This window comes from Coregonus lavaretus (genome assembly GCF_964263955.1).
Source record: "Coregonus lavaretus genome assembly, chromosome: 25".
NCBI lineage: Eukaryota > Metazoa > Chordata > Actinopteri > Salmoniformes > Salmonidae > Coregonus > Coregonus lavaretus.
The window spans coordinates 38,955,215-38,977,934 of record NC_140012.1 but is presented as its reverse complement, the minus strand read 5'-3'; the positions used below and the strand labels follow the sequence as shown (position 1 = coordinate 38,977,934).

The window sequence follows — 22,720 nt, the reverse complement described above, 5'->3', positions numbered from 1 at the left end:
GTAACACATAGCAGACAGACAGACAGAGTAACAGAGGACAAGTAACACATAGCAGACAGACAGAGCTGTAGTTTCACAGAACCTATGTTTGTAGCTATGATGTAAAATAATGAAAATAAGCTTTTCAACAAATGTTTGTCAGCGCAAGGTGGTACAATTGAAATAGTCTTGGGGAGTATTCAATGGCTCTCTGAAGTCAGAGAAAAAACATCAATAATCGTTTACATGAAAACAGCCAATCACAAAGCATGTGAATTTAAAAAGGATAATGTGATATGTGGTAACTATTGCCTTTGTTGAATATCACAGTGTGCATTTAATTTTTGTTTTGTACCATGGAGAGTACTTTTATTTCATGTTGTGTCTTGTGATGTGCTCAAAAAGGAAACGGTCAGTTATATCCCACTACATGTTTTACTACTTATGTCACATGATGTAGGTCATGTTTTGTACAGTTGATATTGGTATAGTGTAATGTAGCATAGAAAAGTCACTCCACTGAGGAATTGCGAAATTGAAGGTATTGTAAAATGTTACGCTGTGCATTACTGTAATGTGCTGGTGCTGGCTACTTTAGAAATGAATTACAGCTATGTTGATAACAGACAACTTAGGTCCGATAACTTTCCATGAGTGTAAGTTCCTGTTAAGTTATTTCTCCATAAAACATCTTGCTCATGTACAGAATGCTATTTTAAGGTAACCATAACTGAAAAATATATGTAGCTTTACATGACTACAGACATATTGTAGGTGAAATGATTTCACAAAATAACAAAAACATGGTTGCTAACATAGCATCCTTGTGCATGAGCTTAACTGTCTCTATTCCATTATCAATGTGCTAACTATAACATCACTGGAACATTTCATGAACAAAAGCTCAGAATGGAAGTTGACCTTTATTGAAAAAAGTAGTGCCATGATAATTACCATAGATCTTCAAAGATAAGTAAAAGCTTCATGTTCGGTAGCACATCAAAATAAAGTTTCATTTAATCCCATTGCATCATTTGGACCAGCTTTAGTGCATCTCTATAATTGTACAAAATAAATGTATTCTAGACATCTGACACCAAATAAGGCATGCATTTATCATGTTCTCAGAGCTATTATTTTCGTACAGTAAGACTCAAACATTCAACTGCAGTATGCAAACGTATACTCCTATCTTGTTCCCTTTATTCTGTTATAAGCATAATTTTTTTTTACATTGTGCACTGTTGGAATTCAAGTCATCTTGTTCACAAAATACACTTTTATTGATACAGTTGCTTTAGAGCTATGGTTTTCAGCAGGAGTGGTCAGGCAAAAAGCATGATTTCTACATTTACTTAAAAACATTTTTATACATTTAAAATGACTAAACCTGAGAGGTTTTAAAAAGACTGCCAAAGCAATGCATTAAGGAAGCATCCTACAGGGTGGCTGTATTGACTTTTGAACAAGCTTGTGAGCAGCCTGCCCTTGAGCAATGAAAATATGCTCAAATGTCGAGGAACAAATGGTGCATTCATGACAACCCTAGATATTCTATCAAGCAAAAAAAAAGTTGACATTTGGGAAATACTTACCATGTATTTGCCAATGCCATGTTAAAAATAAAACTCAATTTTTGCAATAGAGATCTCTAACCTTACAATGATTATCCCCCTAACACTCATTATGTCAAAACATCCACCCAATAAAATAAATAACATTTATATACCTGGGCAAGGTATAAGACATTCAAAGCATAAAGATTCCCTTTCTTCTCTGCTATACAAAGCCCCAAATACCTACACCGGTGTTCTAACATCACAAAGAAGATTCAATCAAACAAAGAGCCCAGTTATTTTCATACAGATCAACAGAAAGCGCAAAAGGCTGGTAATAGCAGGTGTAGGAGTGAAATGGTTTGGAAGCACGTAATGTTCCGTCATCGGTGCCCCTGAGATCTACCCACCACGGGGGAACAACGGGGTTGTGTCTGGAGCAGAGCGGCGGATACTGTAGCAGCGTCATCGTTAGAGAGGTATGCTGCTATAAGGAGAAGAGGACGAGGAGAGGAAGAGGCCAAACAGACTCAGCTCTTCTGCTGCTCTTGCTCACGCATGCGACAGCCCACGGCGGTGATGAGGGCTGCTCCCTTGCCGCTCCCGTCCTCAGAGAGAAGGAAGTTGACGTTGCACTTAGGGGCCAAATCTTTCACTGTCTGGTGCATGACCCCAGAGAAGCTGTGAAAAAATAAAAAGACATGGATGGTCTCGCTTAACATACATGACTTTGTTCATGCTATTGTTACACTGATGGTAAATCAATGAAGCCAAATCAATGACGATGTAGGACTTGATCAAAGAGAATAGAACCAATATGTGCTATACATTTTTTTATTTTATAACTGCAATAAACTACACAAAAATTGCTGGCCAATACTCAACATTCACCATAATATAATTGTCAACTTGAATACCTCAGTCAATGACTGTGATACATGTTATTTCAACCAACTGCAATTATTGCATTATTACTCACTGTGGATGAAGCTTGTAGAGCGTTCCGTCTACCCCCACGGTGATGTCCATTTGGTCCAGCCCACGGTTCTCTCTGATTTTGTCAACGACGGCGGCCATTCCGGCTCCACAGAGCTGGGCTGCCCGGTGAGACACTGTACCACACACCTCCTTGACGATGATACTGTCATCACATGTACTGTCCAGACCCAGATGCAGCAGAATGGACCTCACCTGCAGTAGCGCCAAGCGGTCACTGGGGGGAACATGAGGACATTTTGTTGAGGCCATTGCACAACAAAAGGTAGTTATGATGACACAATCAGTTATCATTTCAATCGCAGATTCAACATGGCTGCCAACCTTTCAATCTGGGAGAGGAACTTAGTTTCGAAAATGCCTCTGGTCTTTAGTGTCTCTGATATTTGCCCTCTGAAGAGAAAGCCACGCTTCGTCAAATCGATCAGGATGTTTCGCACAATCTCCCCTAGATACATGCCGCTGCACATCTTCTCATACCTGAGATGAAAAATAAACACAAAAATGTTGGTATTTCTAGATCTCTAATAACAAGACTATTCAATATCAACAAAAGTTAGCTGAAGGGAAGTCATTTTGATTGGGAGAGAGAGCAGCCCAGTTACCTCTGCTTGCCAGGGTTGAGTGAGAAGTCATCCACAGCTCTGTCATATTCTGTCCTGATATCATCCAGACAGCCGTTGTCCCCGAAGGCGCCCCACTCCATGTTGACACACATCCTCCCCACATCTCCCTCAACCGTCTCAATGTTCCTCATCTCCTCCATGTAACAGGCATTGCTGCCAGTTCCTGAAACCACAAACCATACATGTTCAACAATCATACCTTTGACAGGTATCAAACACAATAATAATATTAATAATCATATTCATGTTCTGTAGTTGTCTAGATATGGGGAGATTGTTACTCTCGCAATCAGCTGTTATTCTGATAATTCCTACTTTCACTTGTCCTCTCCGTCACTCAAATCTATATTGCCATGGTCTATAATTAGTTGAAAAGTACAGCACTTTGCCAGGTGCAGGAAACAAAATGTACATCATAGAAAACAAAAAGATGCACCTGCACACTGTGGAGTTTTCCACTATACTTTAGGAAGACACAGGAACCTTCAACAGTGTGCGGGTGTCTATTTCCTGCCCATGCTCTATCATTAGGCAGAAATCATAACGTTTCGAGTCAGCGTTATGGAGGTGACAGAATACAAGGACGACCAACCTGCAATCAGGCCGACCTCACAGGTGGCTTCTTCATATGCACATGTCATCATGGTCCCCACTGTGTCATTCACTACTGCCACCACGTCCAAGTCAAACTCCTGGAGAAACCACAGATAGAAACACATGTACAGGATGTCTTTGGGACACATATGCAATGGGGAAATGAGGAGTGAACTGAATTTTTATAGAAATACCACTGACAAATATTGGATCACAACCTTCTATATCATGGTAAAAACTAACAAAAAGAGCAGCCTCCAGCGACTTTTGGTTGTCAATAGATGCCCATAAGATTTCATCTTCTATATATTGTATACCCAAAGAATAGCCACTTACAGCATTCTAGGGCCAATATATTTTCCTGCTCCTGCTCAGGTCTGTGCTCAGGTTCTAGCATCATGCCATCTCTCCACTTACCTCTCTCCTTTTAATCCCCTCTCTGAGAAGCCCCACAACATCCTCCCCTTCACAGTCAGTCGCCTTGAAGCCTTTAGTCCAGGTGACCAGGATGCCCTGAACAAAGACAGAAATATCTTCTATTAGTGACGTACACATGTGTACTACACAACAAATTGTGTCAAGATTTAGAGGTTTGTTTGACACTCGAGAAATAAAGATATAGCCACTATATTTATAAAACAGGACGGACAATGCACTTCTTTTGAGCCTAAAATGAAGAAAATTGGCATCAAATTTAGTTTCGTGGCGGTATTTTGTGAACAATGTGTCTGAGATGTAAAAAGCTGATAAATGGCTGATTACTTTACTCCTCACCGACCCATAGTTTAAGAAACCTTGCTGTAAAGGAAGCAGTCAGCTCACCGCATCCAGGCTGGTCTGTCTGCACGGGAACGAGAAGGTGAAGCCCAGAGGCAGGCGAGTATTCTTCATGCCCATGTAGTCCAGGAAGTCAGATATGCACTGGACAATGTGGTCGAACAGCTGGAGGGGGAAATGGAGGGTATGTTTCAACAAGCACAAGTACATTTGCTTAAGTTACACAGGTCACAAAGGTTGGCTGTTAGAATGTGCTTAATGTGTGTTCTGTTGTTTCTATGGAGATAAAATAGGAGCTATTGCGTTTACCTTTTAAAATATGTGAGAAAATGTTTATTGTTTTGGTACAGAATGATATATACACTACCAGTTAAAGGTTGACACAACTACTCATTCAAGGGTTTTTCTTTATACATTTTTTTTTTTACATTGTAGAATAATAGTGAAGACATCAAAACTATGAGATTCTTCAAATAGCCACCCTTTGCCTTGATGACAGCTTTGAACACTCTTGGCATTCTCTCAACCAGCTTCATGAGGTAGTCACCTGGAATGCATTTCAATTAACAGGTGTGCCTTCTTAAAAGTTAATTTGTGGAATTTCTTTCCTTCTTAATGCGTTTGATCCAATCAGTTGTGTTGTGACAAGGTAGATAGGTACACAGAAGATAGCCCTATTTGGTAAAAGACCAAGTCCATATTATGGCAAGAACAGCTCAAATAAGCAAAGAGAAACGACAGTCCATCATTACTTTAAGACATGAAGGTCAGTCAATACGGAACATTTCAAGAACTTTGAAAGTTTCTTCAAGAGCAGTCGCAAAAACCATCAAGCACTATGATGAAACTGGCTCTCATGAGGACCGCCACAGGAATGGAAGACCCAGACTTACCTCTGCTGCAGAGGATAAGTTCATTAGAGTTAACTGCACCTCAGAAATTGCAGCCCAAATAAATGCTTCACAGAGTTCAAGTCACAGACACATCTCAACATTAACTGTTCAGAGGGGACTGTGTGAATCAGGCCTTCATGGTCGAATTGCTGCAAAGAAACCACTACTAAACGACACCAATAAGAAGAAGAGACTTGCTTGGGCCAAGAAACACAAGCAATGGACATTAGACAGGTGGAAATTTGTCCTTTGGTCTGGAGTCCAAATTTGAGATTTATGGTTCCAACCGCTGTGTCTTTGTGAGACGCAGTGTGCGTGAACAGATGATCTCTGCATGTGTAGTTCCCACCGTAAAGCATGGAGGAGGAGGTGTTATGGTGTGGGGATGCTTTGCTGGTGACTGTGATTTATTTAGAATTCAAGGCACACTTAACCAGCATGGCTACCACAGCATTCTGCAGCGATACGCCATCCCATCTGGTTTGGGCTTAGTGGGACTATCATTTGTTTTTCAACAGGACAATGACCCAACACACCTCCAGGCTGTGTAAGGGCTATTTTACCAAGAAGGAGAGTGATGGAGTGCTGCATCAGATGACCTGGCCTCCACAATTCCCCGACCTCAACCCAATTGAGATGGTTTGGGATGAGTCGGACGGCAGAGTGAAGGAAAAGCAGCCAACAAGTGCTCAGCATATGTGGGAACTCCTTCAAGACCTTTGGGAAAGCATTCCAGGTGAAGCTGGTTAAGAGAATGCCAAGAGTGTGCAAAGCTGTCATCAAGGCAAAGGGTGGCTATTTGAAGAATCTCAAATATAAAATAGATGTAGATTTGTTTAACACTTTTTTGGTTACTACATGATTCCATATGTGTTATTTCATAGTTTTGATGTCTTCACTATTATTCTACAATGTAAAAAATAGTAAAAATAAAGAAAAACCCTTGAATGAGTAGGTGTGTCCAAACTGTTGACTGGTACTGTATGTCCGTACTCCGATGAAACTCCCAAACTAACTCACCTCCTCGCCAGTCCCCTGCATCACCTCCATAGGAATGGCATATATTTTGTTATGCATTTCTACTGTCCGCCGCTTGCCACTACGGATCTTCACCAACAGCACTCTAAAGTTTGTCCCTCCTAAATCCAAAGCCAAGAAATCCCCATTTTCTGCAAAACACAACATAACAATACTATCTTTATCATTATGAGGTGATTAGAAAACATAAGTGAATATAAAGGGTTCATAAAAGCTTATGACAAGTCTTACAATGCATTGTACTTTTTCTCTTTAAGTAAAGTGTTGCCACTGTCATAGCCATTTGAAATTAGGGCTCAGACAAGTAGTGTGTTATCAGAGTTGAATATCTCATTAACATTGGATGTTCTGACTTACATGAAGGTGTGGGAGTGCTGTGCAGTAATTGTGCTAGGCTTAGAAACTCTTTGACCTTAAATCAGGGCATTGCAAGAGGTGCTAAGCCAATAAAATACACAATGTCATGTGCTTACATGGAAAGTGGCCAGGATTATACAGCAGTGTGGCTAAGCATTAAGGATCTTTCAACCTATTGATGTGGTTTTATACAGCAGGAGGATCAGAGGAAGTGTAAAATGTCTTACCTGATCCATCCGGTGTGCTTCGTACATATGTGGGCCACATCTTGACGGTGGCGCTGTCATGGGTCTTTTTCCCCAGGCCGTTCTGGATCTCCGTCCTCATCCTCTTCTTTACCTCCAGCAGCTGGTCATTGGTCAGTCTGAACTCAGCCATGGTCTCTGTGATCTGACGACGCTGGTCAGCCAGCCGGTAGGCCACGGCGGTCACCATGGCAGCGCCCTTGGAGCTCCCACTCTCTGAGAGCAGGAAGCGGACGTCTGACTCGGGAACTAGGCGGCGGACGGTTTTGTGGAGACGCCGGGCATATCTGAGGAGATGGGCAGGGAGATTCTCAGTCAGACCAACATGTAACTCAACACAACTCAGGCTCTTGGTCCTAGTCAAATATAACGTTGATATCTGTATCAGTGTCTCTTTTTCAAAGTCCATTATAGTATATCCCTAAGCCATTTGACAGAATCGCATTGCTTCAAATCAAGATACACAATTAAGATGCACGATAAGAGCTAGGTACAGTATGCCTTGTACCCAGGAGACCCTCTAGTGGTATAGGCTAATCACTGTCTCCAGGGGGCCCACTAGTGGTATAGGCTAATCACTGTCTCCAGGGGGCCCACTAGTGGTATAGACTAATCACTGTCTCCAGGGGGCCCACTAGTGGTATAGGCTAATCACTGTCTCCAGGGAGCCCTCTAGTGGTATAGGCTAATCACTGTCTCCAGGGGGCCCACTACTGGCATAGGCTAATCACTGTCTCCAGGGAGCCCTCTAGTGGTATAGGCTAATCACTGTCTCCAGGGGGCCCACTACTGGCATAGGCTAATCACTGTCTCCAGGGGGGCCTCTAGTGGTATAGACTAATCACTGTCTCCAGGGGGCCCACTACTGGTATAGGCTAATCACTGTCTCCAGGGGGGCCTCTAGTGGTATAGACTAATCACTGTCTCCAGGGGGCCCTCTAGTGGTATAGGCTAATCACTGTCTCCAGGGGGGCCTCTAGTGGTATAGGCTAATCACTGTCTCCAGGGGGCCCACTACTGGCATAGGCTAATCACTGTCTCCAGGGGGGCCTCTAGTGGTATAGGCTAATCACTGTCTCCAGGGGGCCCACTACTGGCATAGGCTAATCCCTCTATCCACAGGGCCCTCTAGTGTTATAGGCTAATCACTGTATCCAGGGGGCCCTCTAGTGGTATAGGCTACTCACTGCGGGTGCATCTTGTAGAGAGAGCCGTCGATGCCCACAGTAGTGCGAAGACGAGGATTCCCTTTGTTGTCCTTTAGCCTGGAGAGGATGCCGCCCAGAGTGGCAGCGATGAGGTTGGCTGATCTGTGGGAGACTATGGTGCATACGTGCTGCACAGCGATGCAGTCATCTGCAGATGGTTCCACACCCAGGCGACCCAGGATCTCCTTGGCTTTGGTGAGGCCTTCTTTACTCCTGGACAATGACAGGTACGGAGAAGGGATGAGCTCAGTGGTGGTAAATAACATTACAAAGGTGTACAGTGGTAGTGTGAAGTCTTGAAATATGACACAAGTCGACACCGAAGGAAAATAAAACTGATTGACACCTACTTTTCAATGGCAGAAACATGTTTGGTATCAAATGTCCCTTTGGTAAGAAGTTCAGGGGTTATTCGACCCTCGAACAAAAATTCTTCTTTGGCCATCTTGACCAGGATGAGTCGCACAAGTTCGCCCATGTACATCCCACTGACCATCTTCTCAAACCTGGAGAGAAAAATATACAATACATTTCTAAACACTAAGGGAAAAGGTAACACTTAAGATAACATCTTCTATCAATACACTTGACTGATCCTTTCATAGTCACTCGGTAAGGTCTACTTTATAGTCTAATAATACTAGGAGACATACAGCTGTTTCCCTGGGTTCAGAGATCCCCGGTCAATCTCTCTGTCAAACTCTGTGCGAATGTCCTCCAGCATCCCATTGTCCCCGAAGGCTCCCCACTCTGTGTTGATGCACATCCTGCCCTCGTCTCCCTCCACCAGGTCAATGTGCCTCAGCTCCTCCATGTAACAAGCATTAGTACCTGTGCCTGAGATGACGTACAGAAGCAATGGTGAGGAAGATTCTGCCTTCTTTAACTATTTGCACATCGTTACAACACTGTACATTGCCAATAATATAACATTTGAAATGTCTATACTCCTTTAAAACTTTTGTGAGTGTAATGTTTACTGATTGTTTATTTCCCTTGTGTTTGTTGTCTATTCCATATGTTTCCCATGCCAATAAAGCCCTTTGAATTGAATTACATTGAAAAACTGTTGGGTAGCTAGAGGTAAAGACTCATAATACTGACAATGAAACAACCATTCTGAATGAAGGGTGCGAATGAATGCCAGGCTGACCTATGACGACCCCCACTTCACAATGCTGGTCGTCATAGCCACAGGTCATCATGGTTCCCACTGTGTCATTAACAAGGGCCACCACATCGATTCCCTATGAACAGTGTTGGCTGGTGTTTTAATTTACAACTGCATGTTTTAAAATACTGTAGTACATCCAGAAACGAAGGAGAATGAGGAAACACCAAGAGACAACACGTTAGTAGCGAGAGTACTACTTCCTGTATATAGCTCTGTATATACATGGAGGTCCATTCTTGTGCGTTATATTTTATTCCTTGTGTTACTCTATTTTTATTATGACTTTTTTTTTTTACTCTGCATCGTTGGGAGGGGCTCGTAAGCAAGCGTTTCACGGTAAAGTCTATTTGGCTAATTTGACAAACATTTGATTTGATTTGAGCGCGTACCCAATGAGCTTCAACCCGGCTTGAACAAAAAATGGGGCAAAAAGGTGATAAGCAGAGAAACATTGAAATCCAACAGCATTGTATCTGTTCGAATGAAAAAATTATAAAAAATGTCTGAATAAAAAAAAAAAGAATGGTCTGTTGGGAGGTAAGTGGATACCTATGATGACCCCGACTTCACACCGCTGGTCATCAAAGCCACAGGTCATCATGGTTCCAACCGTGTCGTTGACCACTGCCATGATGTCTGCGTCATAGTCCTGAAAAAAGCACAGGGTTACAATTATACAACCTTGGTGCAACAGATGTCTTTCTATTCATTGCTTATGACTGAACTTCATTGTCATTGCATCAGGCAATCATGCTTAAAAACATCAAACATACCCCACGCTTTGTGATGGCCTTGTTCAGAAGTGCCACAACGTCCATCCCCTCAACTCCACTGGCTTTAAAGCGTTTAGTCCAAGTGAGCAAATAACTCTGCGACAGACAAACAGGCAGTTAGATGATTGAGCTACAATATATGAACTGTCTTCGAAACTGAAGCTGATACTCTCACAGGTGTACAGTACTATTGGCTTGTTCATTCTCTCACCTCATTCAGTTTGGTTTGTGCACAGGGGAATGAGAAGGTGAAGCCGACTGGAAGCTTCTTGTCCTTGATATTCTGCTTCTCCATGAAGTCACCCAGGCACTCTGCAACATGGTCAAACAACTGCAAGAGAAAGGAAAATAATTAAGTTAGGGATAGTTATCTCGACAGCAATCTATGGACAAGGAGAGACTGCAATGCACACTTTGTTTCCCTTGCCACTAGGCTTTTAGGGCCCTATTCAGACTTGAGATAAGTTGACTTGACACAGACTTAAGAAAAAAATAAAAAAAGACTTAAAGAGCAACTGCCCCTAAAAAGCAACATCTCGTTTTGAAAACGTCCTATGTGTAATCGATATGAATCAGAATAATTTACTCTAGTGTCAAAATTGACTACAAAGTGTAAATAGAATAATGTTGGTCATAAAGTCAGTCTCGTCCAAAAAGGAGATTTGCGAGATGATAGGAAAAAATTGTAGGTCACGGCATGAAGGGTACCGTAACAGTTTTCTGTGGGTTGGGTTTATTTTAATCCTGATCAAAAGAGAACCATCACGCTCTCCCAGAAGCTTGGCTGGTGTGTAAAACCCGCAGATTCAGACGAACAAAAATCTGTAATGGGTTCGCACCCAAAAAGATGTTGCATTACTTCATTATTCAATGTTAATAATTTTCACTGCATCAGGGATAGCTTACACAGACGTTTCAGCTTTACAGCCTTCTTCAGTGGGTAGGTACAATTGTCTTTTAATTCCAAGCAGCATTAGTAAAGAACAACAGATGAGCAGCGGGTGCTTCTAATCATGGTTGCCACTCATCTGCCAATCAGGGATGTGGCTTTTCTGGTCTACTTGTATACAAATGAGTCACAAAGAAACACTTTATGCTTCATGCGACATCTTTTTGAGTGCGAACCCATAACACCTTCTTGTTTATTTTAATCCTGCCCACATGCCCACAGCTGGTAGCACCCAAGTAATCGTTTTGTAATGCCCATGTTCAATTTGGTTTGACATTCAATATCCCTATGGGGCTGGTTAGGGACAATCAGTAAATTACACAATGTACATGGGACAATATTTTAAAATGTCAATAGCTCCAAATGTCAATTACTTAAAAACCTCAAACCAACTATAAATTGTAGAAATTCATATACAAATATTGAAAGCATTTAATGAGACAACTAGACGGTGTGCAACATGAAATGATTTTCCCATTTACATTGTGTAATTTATTGACGGTCCCTAACTATCCCCAGGGATAGGCTATCCAAAGTCAAACTAATTTTGCCACGGTCGCACAACGCCGGCTGAAGCTAATTGGCAAAATAATTTGGCTTACTCTTCCCACCTGCGAACACACACAAGAGACAACGACATCAAACCACACCACCGAAACCAACTGATGTTTGAATTCAGTCATAGCCGCTAGCATTTCTTAATGAACCAAATCTAAAACGAGGCCAAATCAGGAAATAATTTACTTAAGTCCATGTTAATTAAAGATGCAATATGCAGAAATCACTCTGCCATTTCCTGGTTACTAAAATTTTTATAGTTAGCCTAATTTCAGTTTATGTGTCAAAACAAGCAATGAATAGCGTAGAGAATCATTGTACCATCTAAACTGCCGTGAAATATATTTTCAATAACCAAACATATTGTATTTTCAGCTGTTTGAAGCTGGTATACAAAACCGAAAGTAAAAGATGCAAAAACAAAACTTAAGAACTAAGCATAGAAATAGCACACATAGAACAGATCTACAGCTGCTTAGACTTGCTTTCAATGTGAATAACATATCTATAACATATTTCTATGTGAATTTGATCGGGTCGCCCAAAAAGTTACATATTGCAGCTTTAAGTCTACTTATCTCAAGTCTGAATCGGGCCCTTAGACATGTACATATGGTATGAGTTTGAAAGGTACCCCGTACCTGAGTGCCGCTGCCATGGATGATGTCCTCAGGAGTGTCATAGACCTGGCTCTCCATCTGAACCGTCTGCTTCTTCTCATGGGACACCTTCACTCGCAGGATGCGGAAGGCCGAGCCTCCCAGATCCAGAGCAATGAAGTCCCCCTTCTCTGTAACAAGCAAAAACAATATGGATGTGTTCCTTCATCGCACCTTCAAATGCATTTTATTGTGGATTATTATTCTGTGTTCTTTCATGTACAGATGTAGGATCTTAATTTGAACCAGTTTTCTACAGCAGGAAAATAATCCTCCAGCAACAGGAAATGTGAATTATTGTGTGGATCATAATGAATATACATTTTTGTAGGGGTTGATGCATTGCAGGAAAGTTCTCCTGCAACAGGGTGTTTAAATTAAGATCCTACACCTGTATGTGTCTTTTTAAGAACATGACCAAATACATTTTCCCCTGGTGGGATAATAAAGTTGATATAATCTAATCTAATGTTGTCACAGCAAGAACATATGAGCCACTGGAAGCAGAGGCATGATGCCCACTGGAACTGAAGGGGGCACATAGTCCTGATAGAGGTATGTGGGTTATAGTTCTACAGTCAGATTCCACAGAGACTGAACTCCTTGTGTTGCCCATGCCTGGGCTGACTATCCTTGGCATTGCCATGCAACACTATATCATTTTGGCAAAAGCTCCTGGCAACTCTTGCCAAAAATCCACTCTACCGGGAATTAAAGACAGTTTGACACTGTCTTGAGAACATGTTGCAATTAAAGCAGTAGTCCTTTATGGGCATGACAACTTCTCCTTTGAAAACCAACGGAACTATGCAACATTCCTTTGAAAACTAGAGGAAATGCAACATTTGAACCGTAGAGGTCTACTGCATATCTGATCTCTTACTCCATCCACAAGCTAATACACTGACAGTGTGGTTACATTTACATTTACATTTGTCATTTAGCAGACGCTCTTATCCAGAGCGACTTACAGTTAGTGAATACATATATTATTTTTTTATACTGGCCCCCCGTGGGAATCGAACCCACAACCCTGGCGTTGCAAACGCCATGCTCTATCAACTGAGCTACATCCCTGCCGGCCATTCCCTCCCCTACCCTGGACGACGCTGGGCCAATTGTGCGCCGCCCCATGGGTCTCCCGGTCGCGGCCGGCTGCGACAGAGCCTGGATTCGAACCAGGATCTCTAGTGGCACAGTTTGCACTGCGATGCAGTGCCTTAGACCACTGCGCCACTCTGGTTCATGTAACTTTTTGATTTACTTCAAAGTGATTGTTTGATAGGAAATGCATTATTTATTTTTTACATCCAATCCTAAAACACTGAGTGCAGACAGATTAACAACCTAATCCACCCTACTGCTGTCGCCTGACAACAACAAATCATTGCTAGGTTGGCTATCGGCTAGTATTCACACTCTGCCAAATTGGTCTTCTGATGGGAGAAAGTGAGAAAGCTTCACCGATGATTGCACTACACCAGGGTTGCCCAACTCTGTTCCTGGAGAGCTACCCTCCTGTAGGTTTTCGCTCCCACCCCAGGTGTAACTAACCTGATTCATTTTATCAACCTGCTAATTCTAGAATCAGGTGTACTAGATTAGGGTTGGAACAAAAACTTACAGGATGGTAGCTCTCCAGGAACAGGGTTGGGCAGTCCTGCACTACACAGTTGCACTAACTTCAGTCAGTGTAGCGTTGCAACAGTAGGCTAGGTCAAGAGGTAGTCAAACCCATTAGACTTCCTTCACTGCTTCCTTGTTAATAAATTAACACGTTTTAACATGTGAATGAGAGCAGAATTCAGCGGCCTGGATGATACTTGCCACAGAAACAGTAGGAGTCTTAAAGGAGCCACTAAACTATCCTGTATTTACAATGTTCATCTTTATTAGTATCGCATTACTTACAAATGAAGAGGCTGAAAATCACATAAAAGTATATAGATAGCCTAGTGAAAATCATTGTTTTAAATCTAATTCTCCACTCCCTTCAACAATTCCTTATGGAATAAATAACTGAAGGAATGCCAGGGTCCTCAACCATCTTCATAGTGTACTATGTATTAATTTCAAGAAGTTATTACTGTGTTGTTAAACAGGAATCAAGACATTCATAGCGATGCTTGTGGAGCTAAAAGATGATCAGGATACAGTTCCATGTCACTGACCGTGGGAAACATTTTGGTGTTGCAGTGGCTGATAGTCATATTCCATATAGTTGATAACACATAACACATATAGTTGATAATGTTGACCATGCTCACACGTAGATCCCCAAGCTAATGCTATAGGCATTTCCTCAAAGTGTTACCACGGTATTGTGGCACACAGGAGACCCGGGTTCCAAACCCGCCGGTCACACACACAACTCAGCCTTCTACCGAGTACAGACGGTACAATCAGACACTGACTGCCTGTGAAAATCTGGAGGTGGGATTATGTGTAATCTATGATGTAATCACAGGCTTTTGATAGGGTGCTGGAGGGCTTGAACATAGAATGCTTACACACTGCAGCAAAGGCAGATTCTACCATGATTACATGGCAAGCTTGGCGCTGCAGTAGGCTTACAGCTAATCAGACGACAACAGTTCATTCAACATTGAATGAATGCATTAATGAACCCACTGGATGCTTCATTTATCAATTTGAAACACATTTTTCAAGTTAGTTGATCGAAAAATGTACCAATCTTCTGCTACTTTAGATTGACACACCAGTTGTTCCCACATTCTAGCAACGTTTATAAGTGTTGGACACAATAAGATGCAATTTTTCATGAATCAAACATTATTTCAGGGTACTGTATCAGGGACCTCAGATAACCTTTTTCATTAAAAGGGTTTGATTTGAAAGTTGGCAGATTAAATGTTCTGCCAACTCATATTGACCTGCCCTGAAATATCATAGGAAAATTGATGAGGTGAGATTTATGAGATTGTGTCCTTTAATATTGGTAAAATTAAATGTAGGTCTGACTCAGGAAATCAGATCCTCTCATTTCTATTGTGACTGTAACTAACTGGGGTGTAATCATTCTGCCAATTCTGTTGCAAAGCGTTTCTCAAACGAACGCAAATGGAACAAAATGGGGAGGGACTTACTTGAATTTGTCCAATAGAAACTCTTGTTTTAGCATCTAAGGCTAATGATTACACCCCAGGTTTCTTCATCCCACCTAGATGTGTACAGATGTACGATCTTCATTTTAGACGTTTCTAACAGCTGGAAAATAATCCTGCAGCAACAGGAAATGTGAATTATTGTGTGGATTATAATTAATGGACATTTTTGTAGGGGTTTATACATTTTGTTGTTAGGGCTAACCTAACGTAGCAGACGTAACAGAAACGCCTGAAAATAGATCCCTTACATACTGGTCTTGATGAGAAGAAGAAAAAACTGTCGGGGGAGGTTCTCTCTGCACTGTTCAACCAATCCAGTAAATGTGGAGGAGTCCAGTAAATCCAGTAAAATTGGAGGAGTTAAGATGGAGTGTTGCCTTGTTAACGTCCAAAAGCTGAAGTAGCGTCACAAGTTCTTTTTCCATTTCCCCTGAAAACCGGAACATCCGGTTGTTGGATAATCGGCAGAGGCTAAATTACGTCAAATCAATTCTGACATTTTAAAGTGGAAATTACAAACTTTAGAAGCCTTTTAAAACCTTGAATACAAGGTTTGTATTTCCTGGTATGCAGGAAATGTCCTGAAACAACAGGGTGATCAAATTAATATCCTACACTGGTAACTTTAACATGTTACATCTTGTCCCTATTAAAGAAACGCATACATTTCCCACAACTCTTCTTCATCTGAGTATCCATGCTCACCTGATCCGTCAGGAATGGACCTGACGAAGGTGGGCAGCATCTTGACGGTTGCTGTGGGGTTGGTGTCCTGGCCCAGCCCATTTCCCAGCTCCATCCTGAAGCGCTTCATGATGTCCACCAGCGTCTCGTCGGAGAAACGCATGGCATACAGGTACTTATCGATCTGAAAGACATCAACACGTCATCATCATTGATCATTCACAACCACCTTCTTCTTGAGGGAAATGTTTTCTCCAGTTTAATCCATTCACCATTTATACATCAACATTCAAAAAATTAAGATGATATTATCTGCTTTCTCCTTGAAAGGGAACACAATGGGCTCACAAACGACACCAAAAGTTACAAAACATGACATTCTAGTAGTACTAGTAATTCAGCTGTCCTTTGACATACTGGGCCTAGTGACATGAAGGCCACACCTCTGACCCTTAATCTTGGGAGAGTGAGCCGTTCTGTCCAAGTGAATGAAGGCAGCACTAGTGAAATAAAACAGGAGTTTATTTGAGGACAGAGCTCTACTGAGCTACCTTGAGACATTCCAGTAAAGAGCTACACAGTGCCAGTCTGTAATAAGAGGAATAAAACTGAAAGGAATTTATGTGAGATATAAAATGATTGGGTTAGCACTAACTGTATAAACTTTAATCCAATGCAGGAAACATTAAAAGCAAGTCACGATGATTGGCATACACTACATACAGTCAGCATTGTTATAAAAAATAATGAACACACACCATACAGTGCCTTCAGAAAGTATTCACACCCCTTGACTTTTTCCACATTTTGTTGTGTTACAGCCTAAATTTCAGACACAGATTCAACCAGAAACACCAGGGAGGTTTCCAATGCCTCGCAAAGAAGGGCACCTATTTGTAGATGGGTTAAAAAAAAAAAGCAGACATTGAATATCCCTTTGAGTATGAGGAATACAATTTAAGATGGATCAACAACGAGCAGCCGGTGTAGTACGATTCAATCTTAGTCCCGAATTGACTCTGCCTGTTTGATGGTTTGTCAGAGGGCATAGCGGGATTTCTTATAAGCGTCTGGGTTTGAGTCCCACTCCTTGAAAGCGGCAGCTCTACCCTTTAGCTCAGTGCAGATGTTGCCTGTAATCCATGGCTTCTGGTTGGGGTATGAACGTACGGTCACTGTGGGGATGACGTCATCAATGCACTTATTGATGAAGCCAGTGACTGATGTGGTGTACTCCTCAATGCCATCGGAAGAATCCCGGAACATATTCCAGTCTGTGCTAGGAAAAACAGTCCTGCAGCTTAGCATCTGCATCATCTGACCACTTCCTTATTAACCGAGTCACTGGTGCTTCCTGCTTTAGTTTTTGCTTATAAGCAGGAATCAGGAGGATATAATTATGGTCAGATTTGCCAAATGGAGGGCGAGGGAGAGCTTTCTACGCATCTCTGTGTGTGGAGTAAAGGTGGTCTAGAGTTTTTTTTCCTCTGGTTGCACATTTAACATGCTGGTAGAAATTAGGTAGAACGGATTTAAGTTTCCCTGCATTAAAGTCCCCGGCCACTAGGAGCGCTGCCTCTGGATGTTTTCCTGTTTGCTTATGGCCTTATACAGCTCATTGAGTGCAGTCTTAGTGCCAGCATCGGTTTGAGGTGGTAAATAGACAGTTACGAAAAATATAGAAGAAAACTCTCTTGGTAAATATTGTGGTCTAAAGCTTATCATGAGATACTCTACCTCAGGCGAGCAAAACCTAGAGACTTCCTTACTATTTGATTTTGTGCACCAGCTGTTGTTTACAAATATACACAGACCGCCACCCCTTGTCTTACTGGAGTCAGCCGTTTTATCCTGCCGATGTAGTGTTTATCCCGCCAGGAAATCCTTGATCGTATGTCTTCCATTTTGTTTTCCAATCATTTTACGTTGGCTAATAGGACTGATGGAAGAGGCAGATTACTCACTCTCCGTCGGATCCTTACAAGGCACCCCGACCTACGTCCACGATATCTCCGTCTCTTTCTCATGCGAATGACGGGGATTTGGGCCTTGTCGGGTGTCTGTAGAATATCCATCGCGTCCGACTCGTTGAAGAAAAAATCTTCGTCCATTACGAGGTGAGTAATCGCTGTCCTGATATCCAGAAGCTCTTTTTGGTCATAAGAGACGGTGGCAGAAACAGTCAGGGAAAAAAGTATTTGATCCCCTGCTGATTCTGTATGTTTGCCCACTGACAAAGACATGATCAGTCTATAGTTTTAATGGTAGGTTTATTTGAACAGTGAGAGACAGAATAACAACAAAAAAATCCAGAATAACGCATGTCAAAAATGTTATAAATTGATTTGCATTTTAATGAGGGAAATAAGTATTTGACCCCTCTGCAAAACATGACTTAGTACTTGGTGGCAAAACCCTTGTTGGCAATCACAGAGGTCAGACATTTCTTGTAGTTGGCCACCAGGTTTGCACACATCTCAGGAGGGATTTTGTCCCACTCCTCTTTGCAGATCTTCTCCAAGTCATTAAGGTTTTGAGGCTGATGTTTTGCAACTCGAACCTTCAGCTCCCTCCACAGATTTTCTATGGGATTAAGGTCTGGAGACTGGCTAGGCCACTCCAGGACCTTAATGTGCTTCTTCTTGAGCCACTCCTTTGTTGCCTTGGCCGTGTGTTTTGGGTCAATGTCATGCTGGAATACCCATCCACGACCAATTTTCAATGCCGTGGCTGAGGGAAGGAGGTTCTCACCCAAGATTTGACGGTACATGGCCCCGTCCATCGTCCCTTTGATGCGGTGAAGTTGTCCTGTCCCCTTAGCAGAAAAACACCACCAAAGCATAATGTTTCCACCTCCATGTTTGATGGTGGGGATGGTGTTCTTGGGGTCATAGGCAGCATTCCTCCTCCTCCAAACACGGCGAGTTGAGTTGATGCCAAAGAGCTCGATTTTGGTCTCATCTGACCACAACACTTTCACCCAGTTCTCCTCTGAATCATTCAGATGTTCATTGGCAAACTTCAGATGGGCCTGTATATGTGCTTTCTTGAGCAGGGGGACCTTGCGGGCGCTGCAGGATTTCAGTTCTTCACGGCGTAGTGTGTTACCAATTATTTTCTTGGTGACTATGGTCCCAGCTGCATTGAGATCATTGACAAGATCCTCCTGTGTAGTTCTGGGCTGATTCCTCACCGTTCTCATGATCATTACAACTCCACGAGGTGAGATCTTGCATGGAGCCCCAGGCAGAGGGAGATTGACAGTTATTTTGTGTTTCTTCCATTTGCGAATAATCGCACCAACTGTTGTCACCTTCTCACCAAGCTGCTTGGCGATGGTCTTGTAGCCTAGTGTGCTCCTAATCTCAGCTCGTTACCTGTATAAAAGACACCTGGGAGCCAGAAATCTTTGTGATTGAGAGGGGGTTAAATACTTATTTCCCTCATTAAAATGCAAATCAATTTATAAAATGTTTGACATGCGTTTTTCTGGATTTTTTTGTTGTTATTCTGTCTCTCACTGTTCAAATAAACCTACCATTAAAATTATAGACTGATAATTTCTTTGTCAGTGGGCAAACGTACAAAATCAGCAGGGGATCAAATACTTTTTTCCCTCACTGTATGTACAGAATAAATTACAAATAACGCGAAAAAACACACATAATAGCACAATTGGTTAGGGGACCGTAAAACGGCAGCCATCTCCTCCGGCGCCATTCTAACTACCAGGTGTGCAAAGCTCTTGGAGACTTACCCAGAAAGACCCACAGCTGTAATCGCTGCCAAATGTGATTCTAACATGTATTGTCTCAGGGATGTGAATACTTATGTAAATTAGATATTTCTGTATTTCATTTTCAATAACTTTGCTTAAAATTTATAAAAACATGTTTTAACTTTGTCATTATGGGGTATTGTGTGTTTGGTTAAATTCATTTACAAAACAGGCTGAAACACAATAAGTCAAGGGGTATTAATACTTTCTGAAGGCAAGGTAAATAGCAGTCATTTATGAACAATGTGTGGGCTTCCTGTTCCAGGGGTTAGATATTACACATATTTCCTGTTCTACCCATTTCATCAGCCTTGAGATTAGGCTGATGAAATTTGGTAATGCGCTTTTTACAAACATGTAGTGTTATTTATTGTTTTTAAATATTGATTGTGCAAAAAGTAGTGTCTTCACTTGTCCTTTGTTACATTTACACGTAGGACACATAATAGTTTTGTAGACACAACTAACCCTGTAAGGAATGCTTTTGTATTAACTGAAAGTGGCCACATGTTGAACCTTCATTGTATTGTGTTCAGAACACTGTTTAACCTGATAACCAGACGTAATATGGGTGTGTTTCTCTAGCCACTGGCTAAAGGCCTTGGAGTATGCCAAACAAAGTATTTCGATATGTCAATGTTTTTTTACTACCACAGCACATATCGCAATAAAGGAGAGAGGATATGTAAACTTAGTTATCACTGGTAACTTTTTACAGTCATCACATTGTTTCCTGTTTCCTAAAGATGTAGAACGGGAGTGTGGCCCTTTAGCACGTCCCTCGCTGCTGGCCACGTAGGCGTAGTTGTCTGACATATTAATCACGTAAATTAGTGACGACAAACCCACACAATCTATGTGCTGCCTATGTCACATTCCTTATCCCTGATCGTATTGCACATATTGTAAAAAATTTAATAAAAAAATCTGGATACTACTCAGAGAGGGTATTGCACAATTAAGGAAGATTGGATTGTACAAGACCTGAATGTTTTAAGATTCCTTTTTAGAGTCGAACTGAGTTGATCACCAAACACAGCAAATTTAGAGGAGAAAATAACTCTAAAAAATGTACTTGCAGCTCACCAAACAAGTAAAAGCACATACATATTTTGATCACTGTTTGGGCCTGTTACAAAACACTAGTTGAGCCCAACAACTTGCAACTGAATGTTTCTTTCATTAGCACTACAAGTCATGCTGCTGCACATCTCAGACATCCACACGAATAACCTTCAGAGAATAAATAACCTGTACCTCGCTGTAATTTGTCTGTGCCAGAGAAATCTAAAGATGTTTGATACTTCCCAATAATTGCTGGTTTTAATCTAGTGACATTACATTTACCACAAGGATATAGGATTCTCAGCTAGAGTATGTACTTGCTAGCTTCTCTTTAGGAATTTTCCACTAACACACCCTAGCCAGTAGTCCTACAACAGCCTAGAGAGGAGGTCTTGGGCAGTTTCAACATGCACATTCTCAATGTTTGCATTCCTTTCTCTCTCAACAATGCAGAGTGAAATTATTACAGCAAGGGCCTCCAGGAAGCGGGTGGACGCAATGTCATTCGGCGGTTGAAACCTGACTCTCTGCTCACAAGAGGTGGGTAGCTTTAGATGCTCCTGACCTCTCACAGGGTTAGAGTTACCACACCCTAAACATTCAGTCACAAGAGACATGGAAAAATCCAGAACCCACTGCTCAGGGCAGCCCACATCCTGGTTTCAAGGACATTGCAGTGGCACAGACAAGATGCCCTGACCGGCACTGTCAATGCTGCTGCATGCTATCACAACATAGGGAAATGTAACCCTGACTCTAGTCAGAGAGAATCTACCAGCTTCAGGGCACTCCATAAGCCCAGGGCTTCAGATTGTGTCACCTTTTGTCACATGGCCCTGAGCTCTGTGCCTCAAAGCTGTCCTATTTTTAGGAGGAAGGTAGCAATGGCTCTGCTTGCTGTAGCACAGTCCCTACAGGGCACTCACCTTTTTGACTTTGTCATCCTTCAACTCAGTGAAGAAGTAGGCCAGAAGCTGTGCTGCTATCATCCTGTCCACCGATGTAGTGAAGGAGAAATGGAGAGTTAAAAAAAGGGAAGTCCCTATAGTCCCCTCTCACTGGTGAGGAGGTTTTAAAAAAAGCTCACAGTTTCAAACAAAGCGCTCATGTATGGGGCTCCCACACAGATTAGCACTATCGCAAACACTCTCTCCCTGAGCCCAGGAAGTCAGACTATATGGAGTAAGTTTAGCTTGCATGAGATGCAGGCAGCAGGGGTGCTGGGATGGGTACTGGTTTAAGCCCTGCCTACTGCCTGTGCTCTGATTGGCTGTGCTGCTGAAGCCGGGGCCTCCCAGGCAGAACCCAGCTGAAACGGTGGGTGGCTGGCTGGCTGGCTGCCTGCAGTACACACTCTCCTTCACAAGAACATCGGGTGGGGGAGGAAACAAGGAAGTAGAGGAGACAGAGGAGACGGGGAAAAATAGAACCAGTCTCAATCCTTTTTTTACTGTGTTAAAGAGGAAACCGACATGCATGTTCAGCATGTTGCTATGGTGATGGCTCATAGGGGTTAAAGAGTAAGGCAGAGAGAGGGGTTAGGTTACGATGTGGTGATGGCTCATAGGGGTTAAAGAGTAAGGCAGAGAGAGGGGTTAGGTTACGATGTGGTGATGGCTCATAGGGGTTAAAGAGTAAGGCAGAGAGAGGGGTTAGGTTACGATGAATTGCCCTTGCTCTTGG

At 42.2% G+C, this 22,720-nt stretch overlaps 1 protein-coding gene across 1 annotated transcript; it reads right to left on the bottom strand.

The window, feature by feature from the left end:
* Positions 1-883: 883 nt before the first annotated feature.
* On the bottom strand, positions 884-22,236 carry LOC311100690 (hexokinase-1-like). Its single transcript, XM_084141645.1, has 18 exons — positions 21,964-22,236; positions 16,216-16,378; positions 12,365-12,513; positions 10,428-10,547; positions 10,217-10,312; positions 9,993-10,092; positions 8,923-9,106; positions 8,620-8,775; positions 8,249-8,482; positions 7,044-7,348; positions 6,442-6,590; positions 4,574-4,693; positions 4,169-4,264; positions 3,750-3,849; positions 3,137-3,320; positions 2,856-3,011; positions 2,515-2,748; positions 884-2,216 (listed from the first exon to the last, which is right to left on the bottom strand). Exons 1-18 carry the CDS (start codon positions 22,024-22,026, stop codon positions 2,066-2,068), a joined length of 2,760 nt encoding a protein of 919 aa, XP_083997771.1. The 5' UTR covers positions 22,027-22,236; the 3' UTR covers positions 884-2,065.
* Between the last annotated feature and the right edge of the window lie 484 nt (positions 22,237-22,720).

Bases quoted from the DNA above. Each gene is read 5' to 3' on its own strand.
- LOC311100690 (XM_084141645.1), bottom strand. From the start codon at position 22,026: ATGATAGCAGCACAGCTTCTGGCCTACTTCTTCACTGAGTTGAAGGAT. The intron at 10,313-10,427 runs GTGAGAGAATGA...TGTCTGTCGCAG, and splicing joins CACAAACCAAACTGAATGAG to AGTTATTTGCTCACTTGGAC. The intron at 3,012-3,136 runs GTAACTGGGCTG...TTTTCATCTCAG, and splicing joins CTCAACCCTGGCAAGCAGAG to GTATGAGAAGATGTGCAGCG.